The 27,181-nt window shown below is 34.5% G+C and overlaps 5 protein-coding genes across 7 annotated transcripts in view; 2 read left to right on the top strand and 3 right to left on the bottom strand.

Moving 5' to 3' along the window:
* sfl (N-deacetylase and N-sulfotransferase sfl) overlaps positions 1-9,590 on the bottom strand; it is a 176,722-nt gene extending 167,132 nt beyond the window's left edge. For 2 of the 3 annotated variants that reach the window (XM_077444023.1, XM_077444021.1), the window contains exon 1: positions 9,380-9,590. The gene's annotated coding sequence lies outside the window, so the exon portion shown is untranslated. The remainder of the gene's footprint in view (positions 1-9,379) is intronic. The other variant, XM_077444022.1, reaches the window with a different exon arrangement.
* Positions 9,591-12,315: 2,725 nt separating this feature from the next.
* mRpL47 (mitochondrial ribosomal protein L47) lies at positions 12,316-13,215 on the top strand. Its single transcript, XM_077444026.1, has one exon. It carries the CDS (start codon positions 12,404-12,406, stop codon positions 13,151-13,153), a length of 750 nt encoding a protein of 249 aa, XP_077300152.1. The 5' UTR covers positions 12,316-12,403; the 3' UTR covers positions 13,154-13,215.
* A 21-nt stretch (positions 13,216-13,236) lies between these two features.
* Positions 13,237-17,024, bottom strand: LOC143920962 (uncharacterized). The gene is made up of 6 exons (XM_077444024.1): positions 16,483-17,024; positions 16,261-16,413; positions 15,507-15,952; positions 15,257-15,437; positions 15,061-15,181; positions 13,237-14,987 (listed from the first exon to the last, which is right to left on the bottom strand). The coding sequence occupies exons 1-6, from the start codon at positions 16,879-16,881 to the stop codon at positions 14,248-14,250; spliced, it is 2,040 nt and encodes a 679-aa protein (XP_077300150.1). The 5' UTR covers positions 16,882-17,024; the 3' UTR covers positions 13,237-14,247.
* A 4,561-nt stretch (positions 17,025-21,585) lies between these two features.
* On the top strand, positions 21,586-22,857 carry LOC143921638 (uncharacterized). The gene is made up of 4 exons (XM_077444992.1): positions 21,586-21,729; positions 21,800-22,024; positions 22,092-22,265; positions 22,344-22,857. Exons 1-4 carry the CDS (start codon positions 21,586-21,588, stop codon positions 22,635-22,637), a joined length of 837 nt encoding a protein of 278 aa, XP_077301118.1. The 3' UTR covers positions 22,638-22,857.
* Positions 22,858-23,987: 1,130 nt separating this feature from the next.
* Positions 23,988-26,571, bottom strand: LOC143920963 (band 7 protein AGAP004871-like). Its single transcript, XM_077444025.1, has 6 exons — positions 26,366-26,571; positions 26,139-26,294; positions 25,966-26,063; positions 25,736-25,897; positions 25,492-25,657; positions 23,988-24,173 (listed from the first exon to the last, which is right to left on the bottom strand). Exons 1-6 carry the CDS (start codon positions 26,450-26,452, stop codon positions 24,045-24,047), a joined length of 798 nt encoding a protein of 265 aa, XP_077300151.1. The 5' UTR covers positions 26,453-26,571; the 3' UTR covers positions 23,988-24,044.
* Positions 26,572-27,181: the final 610 nt, after the last annotated feature.

Below are 27,181 nucleotides of genomic sequence, written 5' to 3'. Positions count from 1 at the left end.
CTATCGTTTAACTATGGCGATTCACGAACCTTTTTGAACTCACATATCCAAATATCTCGATACAATTAGTGTTTCAAAAACTAACTTGATGTGTTATCAATAGAGGTAGGATAGCCAAGGTGCCGCTCATTGTTCCATTGTTGTAAATCCTTTCTAAAAAAGGTTCGGCAAACCTTTAACAATGCATTTACAACATTTGAACAATACACGGCACCCTCTGGGTCCGGGCTTTAGTTATCAATCATTTTACATGTACGTATGTTAGATCAAATATGCTAACAAAACGATTTTACCACTCCAAAGTTACAAATACAATTATTTATGTCATTTTGTATTAACCTCTATACTGGAGAACTATAGAAGAAATACAAGCACGAGATAATGAAGAGGATTATGGTACAACAACTACTACCGTGTTCTTTTCAGGCTACCAAGGAGTTGCAGCGCATCGCAGATATTTGTAGGATACGTGTCTCAGTTTGAGGCCATTCTCAGGATGAGAGCGGCCTCCCTACGTCGTCGTATAATTGTATCACCAAATTGTATTCTTACTGTCGCGTCTTCTCATTTCCGCTCATCACCGTATGTTCGGTGGATGGAGCTACTTCACCGATCGCCATAAATTGACTTTCAATTAATCAATTAATTACTATTATCATTTATTTATTTTATATTTCATTTGTATTATCTACTAGTTGTTTTACCCGCCTTCGCTCACTATTTTTAATATAAACAGCGTAAACATGGCGAATCTAATAGTAAATATTAATTTGTTTTTTTATTAAATTAATTTGAATCGAAAAAAAATCGACTCCTCGACATATAAATTTTGATTTGTTTACGAAATTCCCAACCAAAGATATGTATATATATATATATATATATATATATATATATATATATATATATATATATATATATATATATATATATATATATATATATATAATACATACTTATGTACACACAAAGTCTCTTTCGAAATTATATATCAGATATATTATTTCGGTCTCCGTGACGAGCTAGAATGTTAAATTACAGAAAACGCAAATATCGGAAGGCAAAGATCGAAAATCGAAAGATCTTAAGTCGAAAGATCAAAAAAAAAAGGGTGCATGGTAAACGGTACATACTCACGTACATACTCACTTAATTTGCGCGAGGAGGATACAAGTATATGACCAAATAAAATCACCTTTAATTGTCTTTCTGCACATTGTCTGTGTCTGAAGTAGTGATGATAAACCAGGCCGTAGTTAGAGTATGAAAAAAAAAACAAATAAATTTTACAGGCAAGGATAAATCTCCATCAGAAAAACTAGCTCGGAATTGAATAGGCAAGTGTAACGACCACTAAAAGCGACAATGATTGTCCTCGATCCCGCTCACAATCCTTTATTTCCAAGTGGGTTGAGTCAAATCACTATTCCACGGGGAATATCAAACCAAAATTGGGTCACCGAGCTATTTCGGGAAGATCACCGTGCCTCTTTTGCAAATTAACTTTGCATTCGCGCGGCATCACAACAATTCGGATTTTGCCGAAAAGAAATTAAGAAAATAATAGGATCGATTCGAAAAGTTCAAGGATCCGATACGGTCGCGCGTTTGATATTCAGGACTCGTTCCTATTATACAATTTATGTCACATTTACGTCACATAAAGAATCGAACGACAGCCGCTTTCCTCTCTGCGCTATGAGCGTTCGGCTATAAATCAATCTCCAAGCTGTGCAGATTGAATTGAGCCATTCGCATGGTGCAAATTGGGCGGCAAGCGGACAAATTGATAAGTAATTATTTTAAGTGACTTCGCTGACATCGAGCTTCACAAAGAATCAGATTTGACATGATGATGACGCGTGTAATTCGAAAGAAGCGATCAAAAGTCAAGTTACTTCGGGACAAGTACATAGTATAACATGTTAACTGTTTAGATAAAGTGCAACTCGATATGATTTCAACGAACTAATTGCCGAATGAACTGAACCGATTGCATTATAAATATACGGTTTTGCGACATTCAATCGATGAATGTACATATTTAGTGGTAATTTTAATACTCTTTCTAGTTGAAACATTTGATCAAACATACGAAATTATCCCACAGCTTTGCTTCTCATATTAACCAGCAAAAAAGAACAGTGGTTAGCATATAATGCTTTGAATAAAGTGGTCACGGGTTCAAATCCCACTGGTTTCTGCTGAGCAGACCTTGGATTTGTGACTCCAGGTCGATCGTTTCCCATCAGAGTTTGCCAATTTATCTGATTTTCATTGAAACGGTTCCAATAAATTGGCAACCTTGTCCATTTTCTCGCAAATCTTGAATTTTCAGAATTCTCGAAATTCGCTGAATTGTATAAAATGCTGCAAATTTACAAATGTGACCATAGGCGTCTCTGATGTTAATTGATATGTACATATATACTTATACTTGTATCAAATGTACGATGTTTCTGACCAGGAAGGCGCATTGAGGTTACCTGTTAGGCCTTCCTGGTATAAATTGAAACGAAATATGCACTGAACTTCCCCACGGTGAATGGTTCTGTGACGAAAATCCAATCGGTAAAAGAGCCGTCGCTCAAAAGTCCAGATATAATCGCGAATACATAGTCATGCATTAAAATGCCAATAATGCATAATATTGACTGGAGTTTGATAATCCCTCGATGTGAACATTGGCTTTGAGCTGCTAATCTATTGTGTAATCCATAATACGGACAAATTCAATAGGGGCTACGCCGAGATCATCCCAGCCGGAGGATGGAAGAAGATGGGCGATTATTTCTGCCATACATAGCAGCAATGAGATAAGACCGAATAATACCCGCTCTTAAATGTCAACATCCGAGCTCTCGTTAATCGAGAATCGTTATCCTTAAAATATTGAACCTTAGAATCGCCTACTATAGGAAGAGTTTCGGCATCTAAGTCCCACTTAAATCAGTCAAGCAATAAACAAGCATATTATTGAATACGATGTACAATGTATATGTAGATCTATGTATTGTAAACGCAAACTAATTTACGAATAGAACAATTGCTTGCTTGCTAGTAATTTTATCTATTTAATAGTTCTAAAGATTTACTTAACTTTTAGAAGAGAATATATCATGAATATAAAATATATATATATATATATATATAGAATATATGCAATATTCGATGTCGGGTAGAATTTGATTATTCATGATATTAATACGAAACTTTACAAATTGTTGCCAAAGACTACATACATACATATGTACGTACATACATACGTTCAGTGGATGTTTCAAAACTATGAAGCGGACACCAAAAAACATTTTATATACCAGGGGTGTGTATCAAAAAATATAAAATGCATTATATTCGAATTTAGAACTATCAGCATAGCTCGGTGGTTAGCGTATAATGCTTTCAACTGAGTGGTCACGGGTTCATTCCCTGGCCCGGTGCTGCTGGCCAGACCTTGGATATGTGACTCCAGGTCAATCGTTTCCTATCATAGTTTGCCAATTCGTCTGATTTCATTTAAAACGATTCCAACAAATTGTCAACCTGCCCTATCCTTCGCAATCTTCGAATTTTCTGATTTATAAAAAGCTGTAAAAATGTTTGTCAAATTTCTCCATAGATGTCTCTTTGATACTCCAACTTTACTTTGCATTTTTATCGATATTTGTAAATGATTGGTCAGGAAGGCACATTGGGGGGTTACCCGTAAGGCCTCCCTGGTATCGTATATAATAATAGCTTAATGCGTGCCCACGTGCTGCGCGCGTGTGAAGTGCGTGTGAATGTTCGTCATGTACGCGGCATATAATAATAATATTTAAGATTTAATAATTTTTTTTGAAAAAAAAAAATACGTATTTATTCTTTTGTTTATGTCGGCCGATTTAATAGAGTGCACAATTATGTGCACACAGGCCACTAGTATATGTTTATGTACATATTATATATGTAAAAATGAATATACAAAAAATTAAGAAGATGTCAGAGGAGGACCAACTCTATCCAGTGGCTGATCTACCTTTTATTACGTTCTTATTATCTGATACCAGTGTGGTGCCCGTTGATATTTCAACGGGTGGTTTTAGAAAAAGGAATTGATACATAAATTAAAAATTCGTAATACACATATGTACATACATATAATAACAACATAAATGAATAAGACATATTTTTATGAGTCCAAACCAATCAACTGACGGTAAAGGTCGTCTGAAAATGTGTCAGGAACGGCATGAAAGGTGGGGGGTGAGTATTTGCCGTATCTCACGCTCGAGGCTATTGTCGCTACGGCCGGCCGCATACCCCCCGCGCTGACCGTCCATGTTTTTTTGTTCTAAATTCAAATATTATAGATTTGCACAATTCAAAATAATGAAATTCAATATTCTGACAGCCTACCGTACACAGAATACGAAGAAATGTTGGGAAAGAGGATCCTCTCAGCAATACCAATAAATGTAGAGATCGCTTCTTTTACGAAGGCCTAACCGCACTCCTCAAAAAACACTCAAATAGGTTTTTGAGCTCTTTTTCCTATTATGCTGTACATTAACATTTGAATAATATAATACTATGATTACTAAAAAAAAAAAATTGTAAAATAGAAAATTATCAGTAGATCAGTAGCTATTAAAACATATATAAGATGCATTTTGAGCATAATTTAGTAATAATAAAAAACATTTAAAAATCAAAAAACAAATGGACCATCTTTTGCGTGAATTGAAGACGGGCCTTCGAAAATGGTACGACCTTCAAATAGAATTGCAAGAAATAAACGAAATTTAACGTACCGCAGTGGATGCAAATTCTAGTATCAAAACCCGATTAAGACAAAAGACCACTTTTGAATAATAAAATTCTTGAAGTGCTCATGACGATAAGAGCCAGCATGCAACGCGATCCTGCTTTGAACGACGTTCAATTCGTTTATTCCCAGCACTCTGAAGCGGCGCAAAAACAATGGCGATGCAGATTCGAAATGCAGATGGAGCACATTTCAAAGACAAACCGCAGCCTCTTTCGCATGCAAATGTCTCCGGTGCATCTGAATTATTATCAGAGGATAAGCGTCCGCAACAGACCGCAATTGAAACAATGCTCCAGCACCGTTGGTATGTCACAACTATGTACATACATATCTGCCACAGCGTGGCTCGGAGATGCTCATTCCGCCAATCCGCAGATCAGCTTTGATCTGCTTTCGTTTATGCGGATTGGTTAATCAAAAGTCTCGGCATATGAAAGCTTTCAACCGCTTATCTGATTTTATGGTTTCATTAAGGACTTTATAGTTTATAGTGATCCGCGTTTGCGAGCTGAATTTGGCGTACAATTACATGCCTTCTGCTCATAATCTGAACATATTGCACATTCGACTCGACTATAAAACAGAACCAACATTAGTTCTGGTGTAAAAGACATTGATTGCATTGGTGTAATTCAACACTCGTATATTGGATACGCTTATTGGATAATGAAAATGAAATTGCTTTAATTAGTCGATTTATATTTAAATACAATTTTGGCGCATATACTTTTTTTTAAATATCAAAACTAAGAAAGTGACATTTTTAAAACAATTTTTAAAATATATAAAGAATTAATGACAATACAAATTCGGATGTGACCAACCCACGACTTTATCTAGGTATTTGAGGAATATAAGAAAATACAAAACAAAATTCGATAATTAAACATACATACACGTTCACATAAACCGGCTTTGAAAGCATTTTCGATACAAATTGAACGCAAATGTAGGGAAACTTACACGAGACAAAAGTTCTACTTCCAGTTGTCAGATTTTGTTCAAAGTTTTTTTATTACTTAAAATCACTATAAATATTATACACATTAAATATCAAGAAATTAAAAATAATTTTAAAGATCAAAATAACATTATGAAATATTGTTTTAAAAAAAAATACTACTTCCGGTTTACGAATTCCGACCAACACCTTATCAACTCTAAGTTAGTACATAAAGAATACAAATATTAATTTTCAGCTTGACACGTTCAGGGGTGTATAAAAAGTCGTATGGTCATCTATAAGGGGAGGTACCATTTCCGGTCAACTTAAAAATTAAAAAAAAAGTTACCGCCGTATGGATAAAAATGTTTGTAACCGATACTAAGTTTCAGTTCATTAGGGCGAACGGTGTTCAAAAAATCCACAAAATACACGAACACTACATTTTTTCTAGATCATGAAAACGTAATCAGTGATCGATTCTGAGTTCGAATCAGTTAAAATCTCGAGTTCGAATTTTCGCATGATCACAAAACTTCATCTATTGTTACTACGTACATATGTACATATATAAAGTAAAAATTGTAAAAATGGAGTATTAAACAGAGATAGAAGTAAACGCGTCAACAATATTTATCACGTATATGAAAAATGAAAAAAAAAACTAGAAGAGGTTCCGTTGAAAGCACGTTCCGTTTTTGTTCTGTTTAAAATTCTTAGACTTTAAGATGTTACACGTTCAAATTAAGTTTTAAAGTTCGTAAGATTTTATCTTTGCCCTTTATTTTATTTAAGCTTACGTTTCCAACCCCTGCGGAATATAATATCGACAAAAGCAAACATGACAATTACGAAGCGCTCGTTTTCAATACGTTTCAAATCATTATTTTTGGACAAAAAAGTCGAAATATCAATATGGCAGAGCGGTAGCTAGGGTAATTTGTGCCCAGGGAGGCAAACAAACACGCTCCTAGAGCCCCCCTTATTATTTATTTATATGGTTTTTCTTTCACAATTTTCGAATACGTCCATTAAGAAAAATATTAAAATTATGATTCTCTCATTTAATACCAGCAACAAATAAATTAAAATTCAATGTATTCAATTAAAAAGATAATATTATCATTTTCGTAAATAAGCAAGGCGAACGGCGCCTCCTCCTCGTAAAGCTCGTCTGAATAATTAAATTAATAAACATTAATTATAAAATTTCCGATAATATGTTATCAACATTTTAAAAATCACATTAAAAAAAACCCCCCATTCACCTACGCTACGGCCCTGCTAATATGTATACAAAATTTTCTAGATTTCTCTGAACATATTTCTTTTATTACCAACAAAGCATTTAAATCTCTTGGATTCCTACTCCGCTCAACAAAACCCTTTAATGATCCTTATGTACTAAAATTACTTTATTTTTCCTTTGTAAGGTCTCACCTTGAATTTGCCTCAATTATCTGGTCACCTTTTTATTTATCCCATATTAATTGTATTGAGAAAGTTCAACTTAAATTTATTAAATCCTTACGCTACCTTTTTCCTACCTATACCCATTCTACTGTTTCCGACATTTTAAAAATCCTTTCTTTTAACAATCTTTCTGTCAGGCGACGACATTCTGATGCTATATTCTTCTTTAAGCTCATAAATGGTTTCCTTGATTGTTCTGATTTACTGAATAAGGTTAATTTCAGAATCCCAGTTCGATACCCTAGACGCGTTACACTCTTTTCACTTGATCCTTTCAATACTAATTCCCAAAAATATTTTTATCTGCAGCGCGTTTATCGTATGTTTAACGGAGAGCTGAATGAGGTTGATCTGTTTGGTATTTCCCTACATCAATTCAGGTCTAACATCAAGAGAATCTTGACCGATTGATTCATTTTTTCTTCTATTCTATTTTTCCAATATTTCCATTATTTTTATACTTTAGTTTAGTTATGTAATGTGCTATTTAATCATATTATAGCTTTCATTCCTTTCCATTTCATTTGTTTATTTTGTATTTACCTTTTTCATTTGTTTTTTATATTTGTAAATTTCAATTTCTTCTTATATTCTATCTTATAACCTTTTCCAAATATTTTAATACTATAGTTTAATTATGCAATGTACTACATATTTTGTCATGCCTTTATTCTTTACTTTTTAATTTGTTTTCCTTATATTTATCTTTTTCATTTTTGTAAAAATCTATTATTGGACTCGGGTGTTACATATATTATTTATTTACTTTTTGTGTTTTTTATACCTATCTCTGTACATCCTGTCTGTTGATTTTTCAATTAATAAAATAAAAAATAAATAAAATAAAATAAAAATAAAATACATGCATAAATTTTTGGATAAATAGAAAGTTAATTTTATTAAACTCAACTTAATGATGTTTAATGATTTTAATAAATTCCGAAAACAAAGGTGCATTAATTTCAAGCAAAAGTATTAGGCCGAAATCACACAGGGAAGAACGGCACGTCGTGTGCTTGGCTCCCCGCTGTGGGGATTCTACATTTCTTAAAATATGGGACACACCGTTATCGATCATTGTCAAGCAAGGATAAATTACAAGGATAAAATTTTGCCGAAAACACTCCAGGGGGTTATTTTGGGACGGTTTGTGCTGGGCATGCCACATTTTTTTCGCATGTTTAAAATTTCGTTTTAGTATAAGATTTCAACCTTATTACAGTAGAAAAGAAATTGAAATATTATAGATATATTTTTATAAAATTATTTCGACCGAAACCAAAAAAATGTTTGATAGTAAAATTATGATTTTCTATTAAATAACGCCCCAATGGCTTTCAAACTTTTTTGAAACCTTTTACCTTATAATGAAGTTCTATTAATTAATTTAATTTTTAAAAAAATCAAAATGTTTCTACGAAAATTGCGCCCCACATACCTACTAATAATTTCATACTTTTTTATTTTTAATTATTTACCATATGTTTTTTTTTAAATTCATTATCAATAAAAATAAATCGATTGTACATATTACATATTAATAATAATTTAAATAATTTAAATTTAAAAAATAACAAACGAAAAATTGAAATAAAAATAAATATTAAACGGAATTTTTTAACTTTTCAGCGAATCTCCTTTTTCGAACAATTATATATGTATTTCTAATGTCAAAAAACTCTTATTATATCACACAATATAAGAAACATTAATCAACTGTACTTTTGTACCCATCGAAAAATCTTTACTATCTACTTTCGCACAATTTTACAATACGATAAGACAGTTATATACATACATATCAAATATAGTAATTTCCACACACACACACACTTTTATAAGATCAACAAAAAGTAGACGTAACAAATAGGTAAATTTCAAACACAACACTTATCAATAACACCGTTTGATAAAGTTCAAACAACTAATGGATACGAAAAGTAAATACAGAAATTATCGAAAGGTTATCGCAGTAATAATTTCACGCCAAATTATAAACATGATATGAAAACAATTCGTATCCAATTGACGATAGCAGTTTCCCGTCGACGATCTGTCAAACTCGTCGACCGGAAGTGGAAGTGACAGTGGGTGTTCGGTGGGTGGGCAGCTGGAGGTTATGCGTTAGGGTTAAGGCGAAGGGTGCTCACCTCGGGGACGAAGCAGCTCACGCCGAACCGGAACCGGAACCGGAAGCCAAGTCCAGCATCCGTCGGGAGAGCGGAGACCGTGGGCCGGGAGCGAGATGCGACAGCGACGACAGCCGCGACAACAACTGTGCCGATCGACGAACCAAACAATACACGCACAGCGATACTACCAGTACTCTGAACGGCCACTGGCTGACAGCCCACCAGGGATGCCAACGCTCACGTGTTTACCGATGTGGCCACTGTGAATAATTCACGTCGATCAAATTGACAGCTCCGATGAAAACGGGGTTCGGTGATTGTCGGTCACAAAGCGCTCACCCAAAAGTCACTAAAACCTCTATAACGGAACATCTAACCGCCAAAAAGTCCATCATACTAACGATAACTATCATACTAACGAAAACTCGTGTACCAAATATTCAAAATTGTCTTTTGGGCAATCGCAATGTGACTAAGAATCCAATTAACTTTTATATGATTGCGCACTGCGTCCTTTAGAACTTTGACATTAATATTTCCAATATATTTCCAATAATATTTCCATATTTCCAATATGTGCAATAAAGCTTCAAAGATGCTGGGTTTCGTTTTACGCAATGCTCACAATTTCAATAATTTAAGAGTTTTGCGTCTTCTTTATAACGCATTGGTCCGAAGCATTTTGGAATCTGATGCCATTATATGGAGTCCCAGTGAATTAACTTACTCTCTAAAAATTGAAAGAGTTCAAAGGAAGTTCCTCCGCTATCTATATATGAGGGAGTTTGGATACTACCCTCAACTGTTTCCTAGTGCTTTTGTACAAGGTTCTGTTGGCTATAGTTCCCTATCTCATCGGCGGGATATGCATCTTGTGTGTCATTTCTTCAAATTATTAAGAGGTGATATTTACAACCCAACTATATTGGAAGAAATGAAATTTTGGGTTCCATCTCGCCTCATTGATTATCGATTGCGTCCATTGTTCCAAACTATTAAAGCAAGAACTAATGTTCTTGCTTTTTCACCAATCGCTCGAGTCTTACGCTGCTTGAATTTGGTCAGCAATCACATTGATATTTTCAATATTTCACCGGATAATCTATCCGTATTTTTACTGTTTTTTACTTTTAATTCAATTTAAACTATTTATATATGTTTTTTTTTTGTGTATTATTTTCAATTTGTAATTTTTAATTTTTTTATTTTTTTTTAATTTTTGATTTTTCAATTTATTAATTCTCAATTTTTCAATTTTTAATTTTTATGTACAATTTTTTAAATGTTTTATTTTATTTGTTTTTCTATTATTGTTGTTTTATTTTTTCTTATGTATTTGATCTTTTATGTATTGTCTGGCCACAGTGTCATATTGGGGTGACCTGTAAAGACTCTGTGGTATACTTGTATATTAAAATAAATAAATAAATAAACAGCACGCGTGTTCGGGAATCGGAATGAAAATCTGTTCATACGTATCCAGCACGACCCGTATCCTGCAGGTGTTATGCAAGTACGGATAGTATTCTTTGGTACATTATATGGACGTGTAGGCGGGGTAGGAATGTGTTGACCGTATCCCAGCCTAACGAAACACTGTTGTGCTTGTTTTAATAAAGTTTTATTGTTTGCCTAAATAATGTACAAAGGTATTATAATATGTGGGCAAAAGTATGTCGTTCAGCGGTCTCTGGATATGGTAGAGTGTCGCTGGCTCGGCATTCGGCTATGTTCAGAAGGTCTCTGGATGCGGCAGTGTGTTGCTGGCTCGTTGTTCGACTATGTTCGGAAGGTCTCTGGATACGGCAGTGTGTTGCTGGCTCGTTCGGCTGGTTGATCTTCCAAGTCCGTGTAGTGTAGTGGTGGCAGGTCAGGAGCTGGATGTCGACTGGTCTGCTGCTGTGTGTCGACGCTTGCTGCTGTGGGTCGACTGGCGTTGTTTGGGTTGTACCTCATTTTATAGTGTTTCTGGTTGCTGGCTGTTGTTGATGCGTATGCGAGGAATGTGTTTTTGTCGATGGGGTAGACTTTTCTGGAACGATTGGCACCGTTCCGCTCGATGTAGTTTAATAGCTGCAGGTGTGCTTCGACTGGTTTGTTTCCGTTCGAGTGGTAGGGGTGGAGCTTTCTAGAAGGTTTTGGCACCGTTCCGCTTGGGTTTAGTTTATTGACTGCAGGTGTGCTTTGACCGGTTTGTTTCCGCTCGACTGGTAGGGTAGGAGCTTTCTAGAAGGTTTTGGGAATGTATTCTGCGTCGCAGTAAATGTCTTGATGGTGACGAGATTCCCACAGACGTATTCATACTCCATTCGCACATGCGCATTTATGAATTCATGCGCGTCCATATAGAATGTACCAAAGGCAGGACACCTGCAGGATACGGGTCGTGCTGGATAGGTATGAACAGACCTTCATTCGTAGAGGCCATTTTGGCGGGAACGAGAGATCAGGTGATCTGCGCTAGTAAACCATCGGTTCAAGAGCGCCACTCACCTAATCTTTACGTTACAATATCAAATATCGATTTCGATTTACAATAGCTGCATGGTGAACGGACTACTAGTCAAATGTGAACCGGTCACAGTGCAACTGGTCACTCTAGATCGGTCACACGTGATCGCCCGTCACACTAAAACTGGTCACGAAAAAACTGGTTGATCGATTTTAGGGTGTGACCAGTTTAAGTGTGACGGGTGATGACGTGTGACCGATCTAGAGCAACCGGTTCACATTTGACTAGTAATCACCGAATCAGCTGCATAGCCAACAATTTCAGCATTGCATCTAATTTATCCAATTTTTACAAATTACGCATTTTTTTTAAATTGATTGAATTACCTTGAGAGTTAATTAAATTGTTTTTGTATTGCACGCTTAATGTATTTAAATACATTAACCAATAGTAGAGAAATTAAATCAGATAATAAATTCGATGTAAGGTTGAATTTAGCTGAGTTTTGGCAGTACTGCGATCGACTGCGACCTGCAACCGACATAACCTATAATTTGACATTTGTGAATAATAACTATTAAATAAGCGAAATGTGGGCTGCAGTGACGGGGGCGGCGCTCCGATTGGCGAGGATCTGCCCCATCGCGGCTCCTGCCCGTGCGTATTCTTCATCAGCTCCTTCAATTCAGGATAAGCTGATGGCATTCTTCGACGACAAAAAAACCTGGGGCAAGCCAGAACAGAGGGTAGGACGAGCCTGGAAAACTGAAGAATTACGCATCAAAAGCAACACAGACCTACATAAGCTGTGGTACATTTTACTCAAAGAGCGCAATATGCTTTTCACTATGGAAAAAGAAGCAGATCGAGCGTGGAAACCGTTCCCCAACCCAGAACGTGTCGACAAGGTCCAAATCTCCATGCGAAACATTGAAGCTGTAGTAAAAGAGCGCAACTCTGCCTATCACTTATTAGAGACCGGTGAAAATGGAACCCGACCTGCTAAGAATGTCACAAGTCAGATTGGCAGGCGCTTCCATTATAGATTCTCCGAGCATCTCATTCCCAAGTCTTTAAATAAAAAATGGAAAGAGAACCACATCTTCTATTACAGGGGCCGCGCGGTTCGAAAATTCCTCAGGTTATCCCGAGAGATTGAACACAACAATGAACGAAAGTTTAGAAATAGGCAAAGGAATCATGTGCAATCATTCTTGAGAAATGTACCTAACGTTAACTTGGAAGCATTGAAGAAGCGTTATCCAGATGTCGACATTGAACATCAGAAACAGAGTGATAAATCTAGAGGCCACTACATACCTTCTGAATTCAAAGACTAGAATTTTTAAATTATAAATATCTTTGTATTGTTTCTTATATTAGTATGAAAAAAATGTTATGTATATTGAAATATAAAAAAAATACTTATAAACATTTTTCATTTAATAATATACACTTTGGTCCCATTACAATAGATACTTGTAAGCTAGGCTTTGCTGGCAGAATTATGTAATAGTGTGTCAGATTCTTGTGCATTCATATATACAACCACAAAACTTAGTCTGAAGCTGGTACGAAGCTTGGGAACGAGCGAAAGAGACAAATGACGGTGACGGACAAGACGAAGACAGATCGCTTAATGTTTGCTTTGTGTAAAATTACAAGTAAAACGCTTGGAACAGATAGGCGATGGGGACACGTTCAGACGTTAAGCGCAAAGCAACCTGTCTCCATCTCCTATTCTGTTCCGAGTCTCTTGTCTTGGCTGCCCATTCCCAAATGCCGCCGTAACAACAACTCAACAACAAGTTTACAAGCATGGGCAGTTTATAAAATACTAAATATATACAGATTTTGACCAAACAAACACAGGATTCCCCAAATCTACAAATTTTCAAGTTTTTGTCAAGAATTTGACGTGGTTGCAGTGTAAATATTCTCTACGCCAATTAAAAACTGACTTTTTAGCATGCTGCGGGTTAAAAATATATATATATATGTTTATGAATTCCCGGTTTCCAGAAAGATGATGAAGAAATTGCACCGAATAGTAGCACACTTTGGAGAAGTCATAATTTTCAAAGGCGTTCAATAAGAACTTACGCAATAGAATTCCACAAAAAAAAAGTTGGTTAACATACAAATACCCCTTGACGCTTTTTTGTGGAATTCTATTGCGTTAGTTATCATTGAGCTTCTTTGAAAGTTTGGATGCCTCGAGAGTGCAATTATCTCGAGTGCATTTTTCCGGTCACCGAATAATAGTCTCAATGACAAGATTGAACAACATTGTTTTTAATAATAGTAATATACATATGTAAGAATTTTATCATTTCGAATATAAACAATTTTTTTTTTAATAAAAACAAAAACAAACGATAAAAAGATCAATTTCAAGTTATATTGTCTGGAGTATTTTGAAAAAAGATCAATTTTAGGTTATATTGTCTGGAATGTTCTGAATAGCATTAATATTTTGAAAAAAGTAATTTATCCAGGGATATTTAAGTTTGACGTGTGAATAAACGATTCCTATTTGTTTTAGATGTTGAAATATGTTTCTGTAGTGCTTGGTACATTCATGGGTCCAATACGAACAAAACCGGACATCATCGGCCGCCGGAGATGCTCTGTTGAAATCCAAACGCAAATCGTACATGTGGTCATTCATTATAAATATTGGATTTAAAATCGGCTTTTCTTTTATCTCTTCGTTGATTTTTTGTACATATAAAACTCTAATATTTTCAATATTATACAGTTCTAAATAATATTTGAAAGAATGGTAAAAAAGCAACAAAAATTTCACATTACAGATTTTTCTCTTGCCGTTCCTGGAACCGTCTTTAAATGTATCGACTAGATGCTTATAAACTGTAGGTTTGCGATACTTTTTTTTGACCAGGTTCTTATCGGGAGCGTTTACAAATAAACTGTCTAATCTCATTGTAAATTCAGAATTTGCAATTTTCGCATTTCTAGTTGAAGACGGTTGTAAGTTTGATTTAGAAAATGATTCCCAAGCACTCTTTTCAAAAATATGTAATACTAAATTTAAAAACACTTCTTCTTCGGACTTCATAATACGCTTCAAAGCAATGCTGGTTAAAAAATATTTCATATATTTTGTCTTCACTTGCGTTGCAACTTCCAATATAATATCAATATTCTCATCTGTAAAATCAATATTAAATTTTAATAATACATATAATTAAACGTAAAATAATATAATTACAATCAAAAGTACCTTCCATCACTTTATACATATTTTCACCAAAAGCAGTACAATATTTTCCAATAGTAGGATAAACATCGGCGATATTTTCATCACAAGAATAGAATGCGTATGAAACTAGGTTAAACAATCTCTGCAATTTAAAATTCGAATCAATAAACATACTCAATAAAATATAAAATAATTCATATACAACGATATAAATTACCGAAACAGCATTAATAGTGTGGGAAGGAAATTGTAATTTTATCACATTTACAAGCAATTGAAAAATAACTTTACTATCTCTATTAATAGTTCCGGTAAGCAAATCATTTTGGTGCCAAATAATAGACGCTATTAAGGGTTTATGTCGTCCCATCATATATTTGCGCAAATTTAAAATATATCTAAAACAAAATGATTTTGAGTCAATTAAAATCATCACAATACTAATGTAACGTGTTATATTGACAAACCTAGACATCCAAATGGACAGATCTCTCTCCAAAAGATGTACAATCAAATCCAACACCATGAAGAGTCTAACAATTCTATCCCTCCTCGACAAATTTTGATGAGTTTCATATTGATTTTTCAATCGGTGCGCTTCGGTCAAATCCATCGAAGAATGCTTACTATCGAATTCGGGTAAATCAGTAATAGGACCATCCGGCGAATCGTCAGCCAGTTCTATTTCCAGTCTATTCAATATAAATTCAAAAAGGCCACATTTATCCCCCAAATCCTCTTTATCTTGAAACATACTATCCCACTTAAAAGGCATTGTTAGAAAGCTCAGATACGTTTTCCTGATAACGGACATACACGGTGGATGAGTCGAGAGAAAAAGTTTGAAAGTGCTTTGACACTTTTGAAGAACGAACGGTAAAGAATAACTTTTAAATGTATCTTCATGTAAATTCTAAAAAAAAGTATAAAACATTGGTTACAATCCAATTATTCTATTTGAATAATAAACTAGGGCTGTGGAGTCGTGGAGTTGTGATTTTATGCTAGAGTTGAAGTCGTTTAAAATTCAAAAAAATACAGCATTGAAAGAAATAAATATTTAATTAAAAGTAAATGATTTTCATCAACTCACTATATATAAGTATGTACATATGTAACACCTTGTATTAGTACTCTAATTGAATTTTATGTTATTAAAATCGAATTCACAGCCAAATCAAATCTACAGCCCTGTAATAAACAACAAAAAGTATTCTATACCAAGATAATTTTCATTATATTTTGCATCATTTTAATACTGGGATAATTGTTGCATTTCAGAGCTGATCGGCAAACGTTCAACGCTTCGATCCACATTCCGGCTTGCATATCTATACGGAACGGCTCATATGATAATTCACTCAATAATTCAACCTGAAAAAGTTTTAATAATTAGACAATCATAAAAAAATATCTATATTGTGTTAATAAAAACTTCTATACTTTATTTTGATGAATTTTGTGGCACAAATCTGTGTCCAGACAACAATCAGGTAGTAAAGTCATGTTGAGTCTCCAGCCAACATCGTTAAATTCTTTGGATAACACTTCCTTACACGCCTGAATGAAATGTCCACTCTTGGACATTTGACTGACGATAATAACATCCGTGTCTTCGGTACTGGTACTTGAAGCTTGGGATAGGATAATTGGAGTTCGTTGTTCGATCTTCAATCGTTTGAGAGGAGATAAGAGTTCAGATGCGGTTATAGGATCTAGTTTGTGTTTGTGTTTCGATTTTAGAGGTGAGTCTTTAGGTTTTGCACTTGTTGGGGTAGGTTTCAATCCACACAATCTTTTCGAGAAACGTTCACCGGAATCATTTCCTCGCTTGTCTTCCATTGTATGGTTGAATAGTCGGCGAATGTTTACTCACTATATCACCAATTTCGTAGTCTACATTTCAATACACTACGAACAGACAAAAACGTCAACATGGAAACGTCCAGCTGTCAATTTCGCGCCCCAATACTTGGCCTAAATGCATCATATGACGGCCATTGTCAAAGCTTGTCTTAACATATTTTATTTGCAATAACGTTAATTTGATGGCCTCATTTGGGGGAAATACTACAGTTGTAGACCATTTGGATTAAAGTAATAAATTATCGCCAATATTTTTCTTCTTATGCCAAATGTGTATTCGGACGTAGCCAACTACCGTGGGCAGACATTATTTATGGCCCGTGCGAATTATGTCCTATCATGGGCAAGCCGAAATAATTTTTCAAGTCCGAGTCCCATCCATGACCTTATGTTCCGAAGCTAAGAGAGCCTCTTTCTCCCAAGCCACCGCAAGCCTTCTATTTCCCTTCTATTATTGTTTGTAGAAGGTTATACTTCGAGCCACGATTAAAGGTCTGTTCATACCTATCCAGCACGACCCGTATCCTGTAGGTGTCCTGCAAGTGCGGATAGTATTCTTTGGTACAATGGTACATTATATGAACGTATTCATACTCCATTCGCGCATGCGCATTTACGCATTCATGCCCGTCCATATATAACGTACTAAAGAATACTGTCCGTACTTGCAGGATACTTGCAGGATTCGGGTCGTGCTGGATAGGTATGAACAGACCTTAGCGTGGCCAAAATATTCCTTTTTAAGGCACTTTACTGTGAGATCTTTAGCATCTTCCAGTAACACCACATTTCAAAGGACTACACTAAATTAATTAATTGAAAGTAATTTGTTAGCTTTAAAATCCAAACGGCCAACGATTTAGATTTTAGCATTGATGTTTACTTTAGGATCAATTCAGTAGAAGATCTACTTGTCCGAATTGAGCCAGCGATGAAATTGAGCCTTACTGAACTTTCATATATACGTCACCTAGACCAGTGCTACTCAAACTTTTTCAGCTGGCGGACCAGTATATATTTTTCAGTAATTCTCACGGACTGACATCATATTTTAAAATAAAAAGGTTATACATATATGGTTGAAAACTTGTAAACAAATAAAAATAAAATAAAATCTAAGTAATAAAATTTATTTTATTGAATTCAAAGAAGTACAATATGTATATTACTTAGACAAAGATAAAAAATTAAAAAAAAAAAAACTAATGAAACATACATATGAGCTTGTTTGTTATTAGATAACTTATCCAGTCGTAGTTTAATCGAAGATAGTGCCACACGCAATGGATCATAAATATTCACACTATTACGAAGTTTTGTTTTAATTATACTCATGGTTGAGAAACAAGTCTCGCAAAGGTAAGTTGATGCAAATGGTTAAAGAGTTTTCACTACAAGTTCATAAATATATGGGAATTCTACTTTTAATTTGATCCAAAAGCCTGCAAGTGAAGTTGTGGTTTCAAAACATTTTTTTTTTAATTCTTGATTTGCAGTCAGATCAATTAGTTTATCTTCCAAATTAGGTGATTTATCATCATTCCATGGCAAAAATGGATTTCGTATCCATCCTTTTTCTTTTCGTGGATCTTCATCTGGTGGAAAATAGAAATTGAATCGCTTTGATAAATTTGTCAAATGACAACTGATTATATTGCCCAAAGACATCATATTAAGCTCCTCTCCTCCTTGGGAAATAATATCAGCCAAATTGTTAAGCATCTCATAGCAATCTTTTGAAACACGAATCTTCCATGTTTTTAGTTTTCGTTTCAACCCATTTGTATTGTCTGCCATTGTGAGACAAGATGACATTCCTCCTTGCATGGATAAGTTAAGGTCATTCAAAATGCAAAAAATATCTGTCAAATAAGCTAGCTTGGCTATCCAGTCTATATTTTGAAATAATTCTGACATAAGCTATTGTTTTTTTTTTTAATTGCGTCTTTCTCCGTGGACCAATAATGGGCCGCGGACCATAGTTTGAGTAGCACTGACCTAGACAGATCTGAAAGAGGTTAATCTGATCCACGGTGGTCACACGAGGTAAATGGCCACCACCCTAGAGAACTACATAATATTATACATATTATACATATACATAATCATTAAAATTTGCATTCGGCGTTTAAAACACATTTCAAACTAATATATATGACAATAAATTAAAAATATAACTGAATATACGTCTTATTTTTTAAATAAAAGGTATGTATTAAAAATTAGAAATGGCCCCCACCCTGCAAATTTTACTGGATTTGCCACTGGCCGCTATAGATTGACCATCCACAAAGTTGGAAAACATCTATTCAAATACATATTTACTTTGAAACCTAAGGGCACTGAAATTTGAACATACATAGTTCTAAAAACATGACACCCAAAATATTAGTGATTTGATGCTATTTACTAGATGTTTATAAAATAAATATAGGACCTACCTTTAAAATTTATTTTAAGTCTAAAAAAACATTATCTCAAATTTAATTAGTCGTTGTGTATTTCTAAGCCCGCTTTAAAGGTCACGGAATTTGACCCTTAAAGCCCTCAACATGAGGGCTTTAAACTCCGACGAATACAGTCCAAGAGACCCTTTCGTCGGAGAACGAGACGGTTGTTCATGAATATCGCACAAGAACAACCGCACATCACTGTTCTAATAAAAAAACCACACTGTACATAACCAAGTACAAAATTAACAACAACGCATGAACACATAAAGCGCGCATATATATTATTAGTTGTGTATATATTATTATATAATATTTTGAAATGAACATATTCAGTGTTTGTCTGAGTATTTGCTTGCTGAAATGTGTAGGATATTTTGAGAGCCCGCTTAAAAATTAATAACAAGCTTGGTTGATTTGTATTTTTTGCGTTAAAATTTTCCGATTTGGTGAAACTTTTTGATCCTCGCTGAAAACATTTTCTACGTCCAAATCTGACCAGCAGCATTACAGATATACTCAAAATAAATTCTTTTCAATCGAGGTCAACTCACGGGATCGAACCCGGAGCCTCTTGGTGCTAGGCAAAAGCCCAACCACCAAGTTATGATGCTGGCTCGGTGTTTGGGCTTATGGTTATGTTGCCGAATTACTTTTCAGTTATTTTTTTTTTATTTCCGGATCCCGATTTCTTTTTCAGTTCTTGAATCCTGTTTCAGTTCCAGATCCCGGTTCCTTTTTCAATTCCGGACCAGGATTATTTTTTCAGTTCCGGTTCACTTAAAACCATTCATTTCTGATTAAATATTATTTTTTATGTCATTACATATTAATTTTCGGTCTCCGTCACGAGCCCGAATGTGAAACGCCCGAAAACGCAAATATCGGAAGGGAAAGATCGAAAATCGAAAGATCTTAAGTCGAAAGATAAAAAAAAAAGGGTTCATGGTAAACGGTACATACTCACTTAATTTGCGCGAGCAGGATACAACAGGAACAAGAGGAACAGGCTTTTCCTCTCGTATTAATGTGCGCGCGCAGAATACAGGAGGAAAAGCCTGCTCCTCTTGTTCCTGTTGTATCCTGCTCGCGCAAATTAAGTGAGTATGTACCATTTACCATGCACCCTTTTTTTATTTTTCGACTTAAGATCTTTCGATTTTCGATCTTTGCCTTCCGATATTTGCGTTTTCGGGCGTTTCACATTCGGACCCATTAATTTTATGCTGTCGTTAAATTTTTTTTTTTCGATTCAAATAAATTTATTAAAAAACAAATGAATGTTTACTGTAAAATTAACCACGTTTAAACGGTTTATATTATGGTTTTTCGAATGGCTCCTATTCCAAGAGCTATCCGACTTCTTAATGAAATCGTTGCTGCCGAGACTGAATGTGATATTTTCCACCTTAGTGAGCGTAAATTGTCGGAAATTACTCTAACCCATTTATCTGGTAGCCTGCGCTCATCATTATTTTCATGATTGATTGTGATTTATGAGTGAAATTTTGATTAACTCTCTTCCATTTGGGCCTTACAGGGATGTTTTGTATTTGTAGTTGTTTCTTACATATTTATTGAAACTGGCTGTACGTGCAAGGCATTCCTTATGCTATATTTTATTTGATATTTTTACTTTATCTGTTATTATTAAATGCTATTTTTTATGTTTATGTATGGATGTATTTATGTTTATGTTTAATTGTTATTTTGTTTTTTTCTTTTTTGTGTTATATTTTTTGACCATTGTGGCGCTTTAGGAATTCCTGTTATGCCACAATGGTCTGTTTAAAATAAATAAATAAATTATAAATACCGAGCGAAGCCGGGTAAAACCAGTAGTATATTATATTTACAGAAACGATATGTATGTATGTACTTGAATGCCCGTCTAATTATCCTTCAGTGAAAGATTTAAGATATCGCTTTTTTAACAGATTTTCTTTTCCGGAAGAGAAGACACGGACACAAGAACACATTTGCATTGCATTATTATTATAGAAATTTTAATGTTCGATATTGTAAGTATATTGCTAAGATTTCACAGAATTGGCACAAAGTTTACGGGCGAGCGATTACGCGGCCATACCTCGCTACGTGTCGAGTTTTTGCCTCAACCTGCGAACTACTATTGAATTATTATTATAAAATCGAATTCCTTGTTGATGTAATTACCGACCGGCCACTTCGACCATGGTAAGAATGCAATTTTGCAAGTGGTCAATCATGTATGGAACAGTTTACACAGTTAGATAACCGTCGATTTGTCCGTTTTCATATAAAAACGAATGTTTCAATCGACAATCCACCAGTACTTCCATTGTTGAGCTCCAATCGCATCCGATTCCTATTCAACATGGCTTTCATATTCACGGTGATTACAACGATTATAAATGGCTCTATCTTATTCAAGAGCTTTTTTTTAACCCTGTTCGTTTTCATAGGTGTTGTCTATTGTGGTGGTTGCCGCTGTTGCTGAGGAAGGACCCGGTGGATATTCCTACAACAGATTCAGTGGTCCAGTAAGTGGACAAATTCAGCAAATCCAAGTAGAAGCTCTTCATGGCCAAGCTGCTCAGCAACATGCCGATTATGGATATGATCACAAAACTGGACAGATCAATCCAGAGACCCAGAAATACGCTCACTACAAAACTGTCGACTATGTGGTACTGCTCTTTCTTTTTCAACATATTCAAAAGCAACATAGATGTATCCTAACTACGATTATTTCAGGCGAAACCCGACTACCAATACGCCTACGGAGTAGAAGATCCTCACACTGGAAACACTCAAAACCACAAAGAGACCAGAGACGGAGATACTGTTCGCGGAGAATACAGTTTAGTGGAAGCTGATGGTACATTGAGAGTAGTTAAATACACTGCCGACTCCAAAAATGGTTTCCAGGTACATACTTCTACTTACATATATGAAAATTTTAATTATGTATAGGGATGGTTCGATAATACTTAATGCAATTTTCAGGCCGTAGTCCACACTGAACCAGCAAGTGGTGCTCAACAACAGGAAAAATCACAACCCACTTACTACGGACACAACAGTCAAACCAAACAGATTGATTACGACCAAGGAAACAACAGACAAAATTATGACAACAAACAAAATTACGATAACAGACAAAACAACAATGGCAACAGGAACAACTACAATGAAAACAAAAATAACTACAATGAAAACAGAAACAACAACTACAATGGAAATCAAAATCAAAACCAAAACCAATATCAAGTTCACTCCGATGAAGGAGACTACTACTAGTCAATTATTCAATTTTTTTTAAAACATGTAAATATTATATAATGTTTATAACATTGTGTTTGGACGAGCTTTAAGCTTCTTCTTCTAACTGTGATGTGTTTGTACGTACATAAACTTCACTCATTTTGAAAGTCTTTGTGATATTGAATTATATATTTATTATTTATGTTAACATTTGTGTTCACACTTATTATACTTGTTATGCGAAAATAAATTTTATAAAAAAAAAAACAAACAATTTTTTGGTTTTTAAGTACTTCAATTGCAGATCTATATAAGCAAATCTATCAAATTATATTACATATATTACAAATAAGTACATAAATACTGATACTATATATATATTGAGATGAATAAAAATAAAATTATACTCACATAAATATGTAGAATAAATATTGGACACTCATTTAATAAAAACGTCACATTTAAAGAAAATAATATATTCGTTTCTACATAATTTATCTTTCATAAAATTGTCTTATGCAACTAACAAATAAAGTAGAGTGATTAAAAATAATAAAAAAACAATTATGCTTTTAATCAGTACATACATATGTACTTGGTGAATTTTGTCGACGAATTCGTCACCGCTGGGCAGACGGGATTTTGCAGGCTTCGCTTACCATTTCAGAAAGCTCTTAAAAACAGCCGGGCCACGGGAATTTTTACCATGTCCCACCCCTATTCTCAGCCCTGTGGACATTTGTTTTGATCATATTATGAATAAGTAAACTTATGAAGAAGAAGGAGTGAATAATGAGAAAAAGCTCTAGTTGTAATTTATTGTTTTGACAAAGCTTATAGTAGATTTATTTTAATTGACACAATTTACAAAACAATGAAATAAACGTAATTGCAATCTCGTTAACATGCATTTGTATCGAATTTCACGGTGGATGCATGTTGGTAATATTTACAGTTCGTAAACTTTATCATACACAAGTCTTTAGATTTTATCGATTTATCAATTCGTCGATCTTCTTTGAGTTTCAATTTAAATTTGAAGTTTTTTTTGATAATATTATTCTGATTTTAATTTCAAAATCTTACGATTTGTTATTATTTGACTTATGCTGTCTGTCGGGTAATATGCGATTGGCAACAATTTGAGAGCTACATCTCCACAAGTTCCAGGGTGTTGTTTCTCAACTAGTCTGACTATGAGCTGTCGAAACTATTTGCTCCAGTGAACGTGAACAATATTGATTTTCCGCAACTTTTCTGTCTCAACACAATATCGTTGCGATATGAGTTACAGAAACCTTGATCGGTTACGTATTTGACATATTTTACCTAGCACTACATAGCATATATGAGTATTTGTATTATATGATTTTTTTATATAAATATGAATTAAAAAAATAATATTTTATCTATAAATAGAGTGTACATTTAAGTTTTTATAATTTAGCTTGGTCGAGGATCATCTCGATATTTAGGCGTCAAAAATGGTCCCAAAATGTCCATAGGAAGTGGGAATATAATCGTGGAATTCTTTTCAGCTGCTATCGAATTCAACGTTTGTAAATATCTCAACTGAAATAAAAAATAACATCAATTAATTACATTCGGTTTCTGAATGGATTAAACTTGGTTGCTGGTGAACTTTTTAATTCTAGCTTTGGGTAAACCCTGGGTAAAGGTTAATTAAACGCAATAGAATTAAGGGATTCTTTACTTATCCTACTCGGGTCTTAAATTTTCAAGATTAACTGCCTCTAAAATATCATATTGAGGCTTTCCTCACTAAGTTTTGTCTTTTTTTTAAGTAATTCTGAATCAATCCACCCTTTTAGTACATCTGATTAGATTTATTTTGATGCTTTCTTTTATTCATAAAACAAACCCCAACCAACTCAATCAAAAATACTCAAAGAGAAAGAGAGTGAGATAGATAATAATTAAATTCCAAGGGGATCTCTCCAATTTCCTTTCTCCTCGTTACGAAATTAATTGCCTGATGAATTTCATCTCTTCTTTCAAAACATTTAACCTAATGCTCTTGAGTATCCAATTTTTTATCACTTTTCACAGTTATCTTAAAATAATATTGGGCTAGATATATTTCTGTCTTATATTTAATGTAAACCCTATTCGATAATTTCGTTAAAAAGTTGAATTAAAATTACTTCAATACATGTACGCAAGGGCGGCTCGTGACATTAAAAAAGGTGGGGAATGAGGAGGCTAAATCCGCCCTCCCCCTCCCTATATATTTATTTTTTTCCAAAAAAATTTACTTAATATATTTTTAAAAACATTTTATGTAATGAAAATTACTTTTTTTAACAAATTTTCGACTTGATTCATTACTTGTTCTTAAAAATCAATAATAAGATTAATAAAAAATATTCAATTATAAAAATGAAATAATTGACATATTGTGATTATCAATTTAACCAAACGTCTTGCAAAATATATGTAGTTGAAATGTCGAAAAGCATTGGGTATCTTGTAATTTTCGATTCGTATAGAGAATATATGTACATATGTATGTAGGACACCTGGGCTGGCGTATTCTGCCCCAAAGTGACCTTAACGCAGCCAACTAAAAGCGACCTTCTATATACGGAAATATGTATATTTTTTCACTGCCTCAACTGACTGTCTACACTCTATACACATTACCAGAATAGCAGGTAAACTGAAGCTGGCGACCACGGGACCACGGCAGATAATCGACTGCCCCGAACTGTATTACGTGGTGAGCTGGATAAAGAAATACTTGTTGACTATTGACGAGTCGTCAACAATTTGCAAAATTTCTTTTCTTTTTTGGTTAAAAGAAATGTGTGTGGGGCAGTGTCCCCGTTGCCCTTAACCCCTGCTTATATGTAATACTAAAATGACCTACCTGCAGAGCTATGGGATTATCAACCATGACTTCAGATGCTTCTTTCAACGCTCTAGATGCTTTCATTTCTCCTTCTGCGGCAATGACTTTGGCTCTGGCTTCTCGCGAAGCCTCAGCTTCAGCTGCCATCGCTTTCTGAAGCTGCACTGGCAAACTGACATCTTTTCTGCAATAGTTATAAGTGTGAGCCAAAAACTAATATAATAAGGAGTGTATATACTTTTTTACAAGATTTAACTTTTACATTTCAACCCGTTCTACTTTGACACCCCATGGTCCGGTGGCATCGTCCAATGTGGATTGCATCAACTGAGAAATAGCTTCACGATCGGACAAAAGTTGAGCCAGATTTCTCGTTCCGATAACATTTCGAAGAGTTGTAGCTGCCAATAGGCGTGTCGAATGGCTGAAATTTCAATTTGACGTGCATTACTGTTTTCAAATTGGATTATGATTGACGATCGGCTTCAATACCTATAATTTTCGACAGCTACCACTGCTTTCAGAGGATCATTGATTCTATAGTAGACGACGGCGTCCACGGATACTGTCACAGAATCTTTAGTTAATACCTTAGACAAATTTACAACGAAATTAAATACGAGACTAGTGACAGGCTGAAAATTTTCATTTTAGCTAACACTTACTTCTTGTGACGGCACATCAAAGGACACAGTACGCAGGTCAACTTTCCGGTATGTGTCTATACACGGCAGTACGAAGAATAATCCAGGTCCTCTGGCTCCACCTGTTCTTATCCGACCTAGTCTGAATATCACGGCTCGTTCGTACTCTTGAACCACCTACGTAAAAATCTAAACTATATTTTCGAAACGTAAACAATATTGGTGTACTTGAATAGAAATATAGTTACCTTGAAGCAGATGCATAGCGAAAATGGAAATGTGAAGACGAGAAGAATCGAGGATAGCAAAATTGCCAAGAATTCAATACAACCCATGGAATTTGGTTCTAAAATAACGAATTATGTATTTTTTATACTTGGGTAAAACAACGAGAGGAATTCCTTCACGTTGTTTGGTATGAACTGATACGACAATGAATGAACAATATAAACAAGCAGATAAAACGATAATCCGACGATAATATTTATTATCTTTCATGATAACAATAAATATTGTTTCCAACATTTACTCTTTGAGATACCCTTGTAATTGTTTTAGCTTATTACATAATAAATATTATACATACAACGTACATACATATGCATAAATCAAAGTTTATCGATTGATTAAATTTCCTAGTTGAGTTTTCTCCATTTAAATGATCATCAAAACAAAGAGACAAGTAACATCGATGACTTAAGTCTTGGAAAAAATTTATTTACTACAATTTTATCATAATCAAATGACAGTTTACTACAAAGTATCACTACAACCAACCGTTTATGTTAATCAAACCTCGGTATGAATTATTTACGATATAAAAGCTATTTTCAATGGAATATATGTGTAATAAATTAAAACACTAAATAAACACACTAAAAATTGCGGCACGGGATGCGTACGTAGACTCCAGCTGTGATAGTCGTATATTCACGTCATTGTTAATTTATACTTATTATCTTAAATTTCTCTTACATTTCTTCAAATATAGAAATCATTGCTATAGAAAGCTATGTCAATATTAGGGTAAAATATCACTGAAAACACTCCAGGGGGTGAGGTCT

The sequence above is a fragment of the Arctopsyche grandis genome, chromosome 13 (genome assembly GCF_051622035.1).
Source record: "Arctopsyche grandis isolate Sample6627 chromosome 13, ASM5162203v2, whole genome shotgun sequence".
NCBI lineage: Eukaryota > Metazoa > Arthropoda > Insecta > Trichoptera > Hydropsychidae > Arctopsyche > Arctopsyche grandis.
This window is presented reverse-complemented; position numbering and strand designations above follow the sequence as displayed.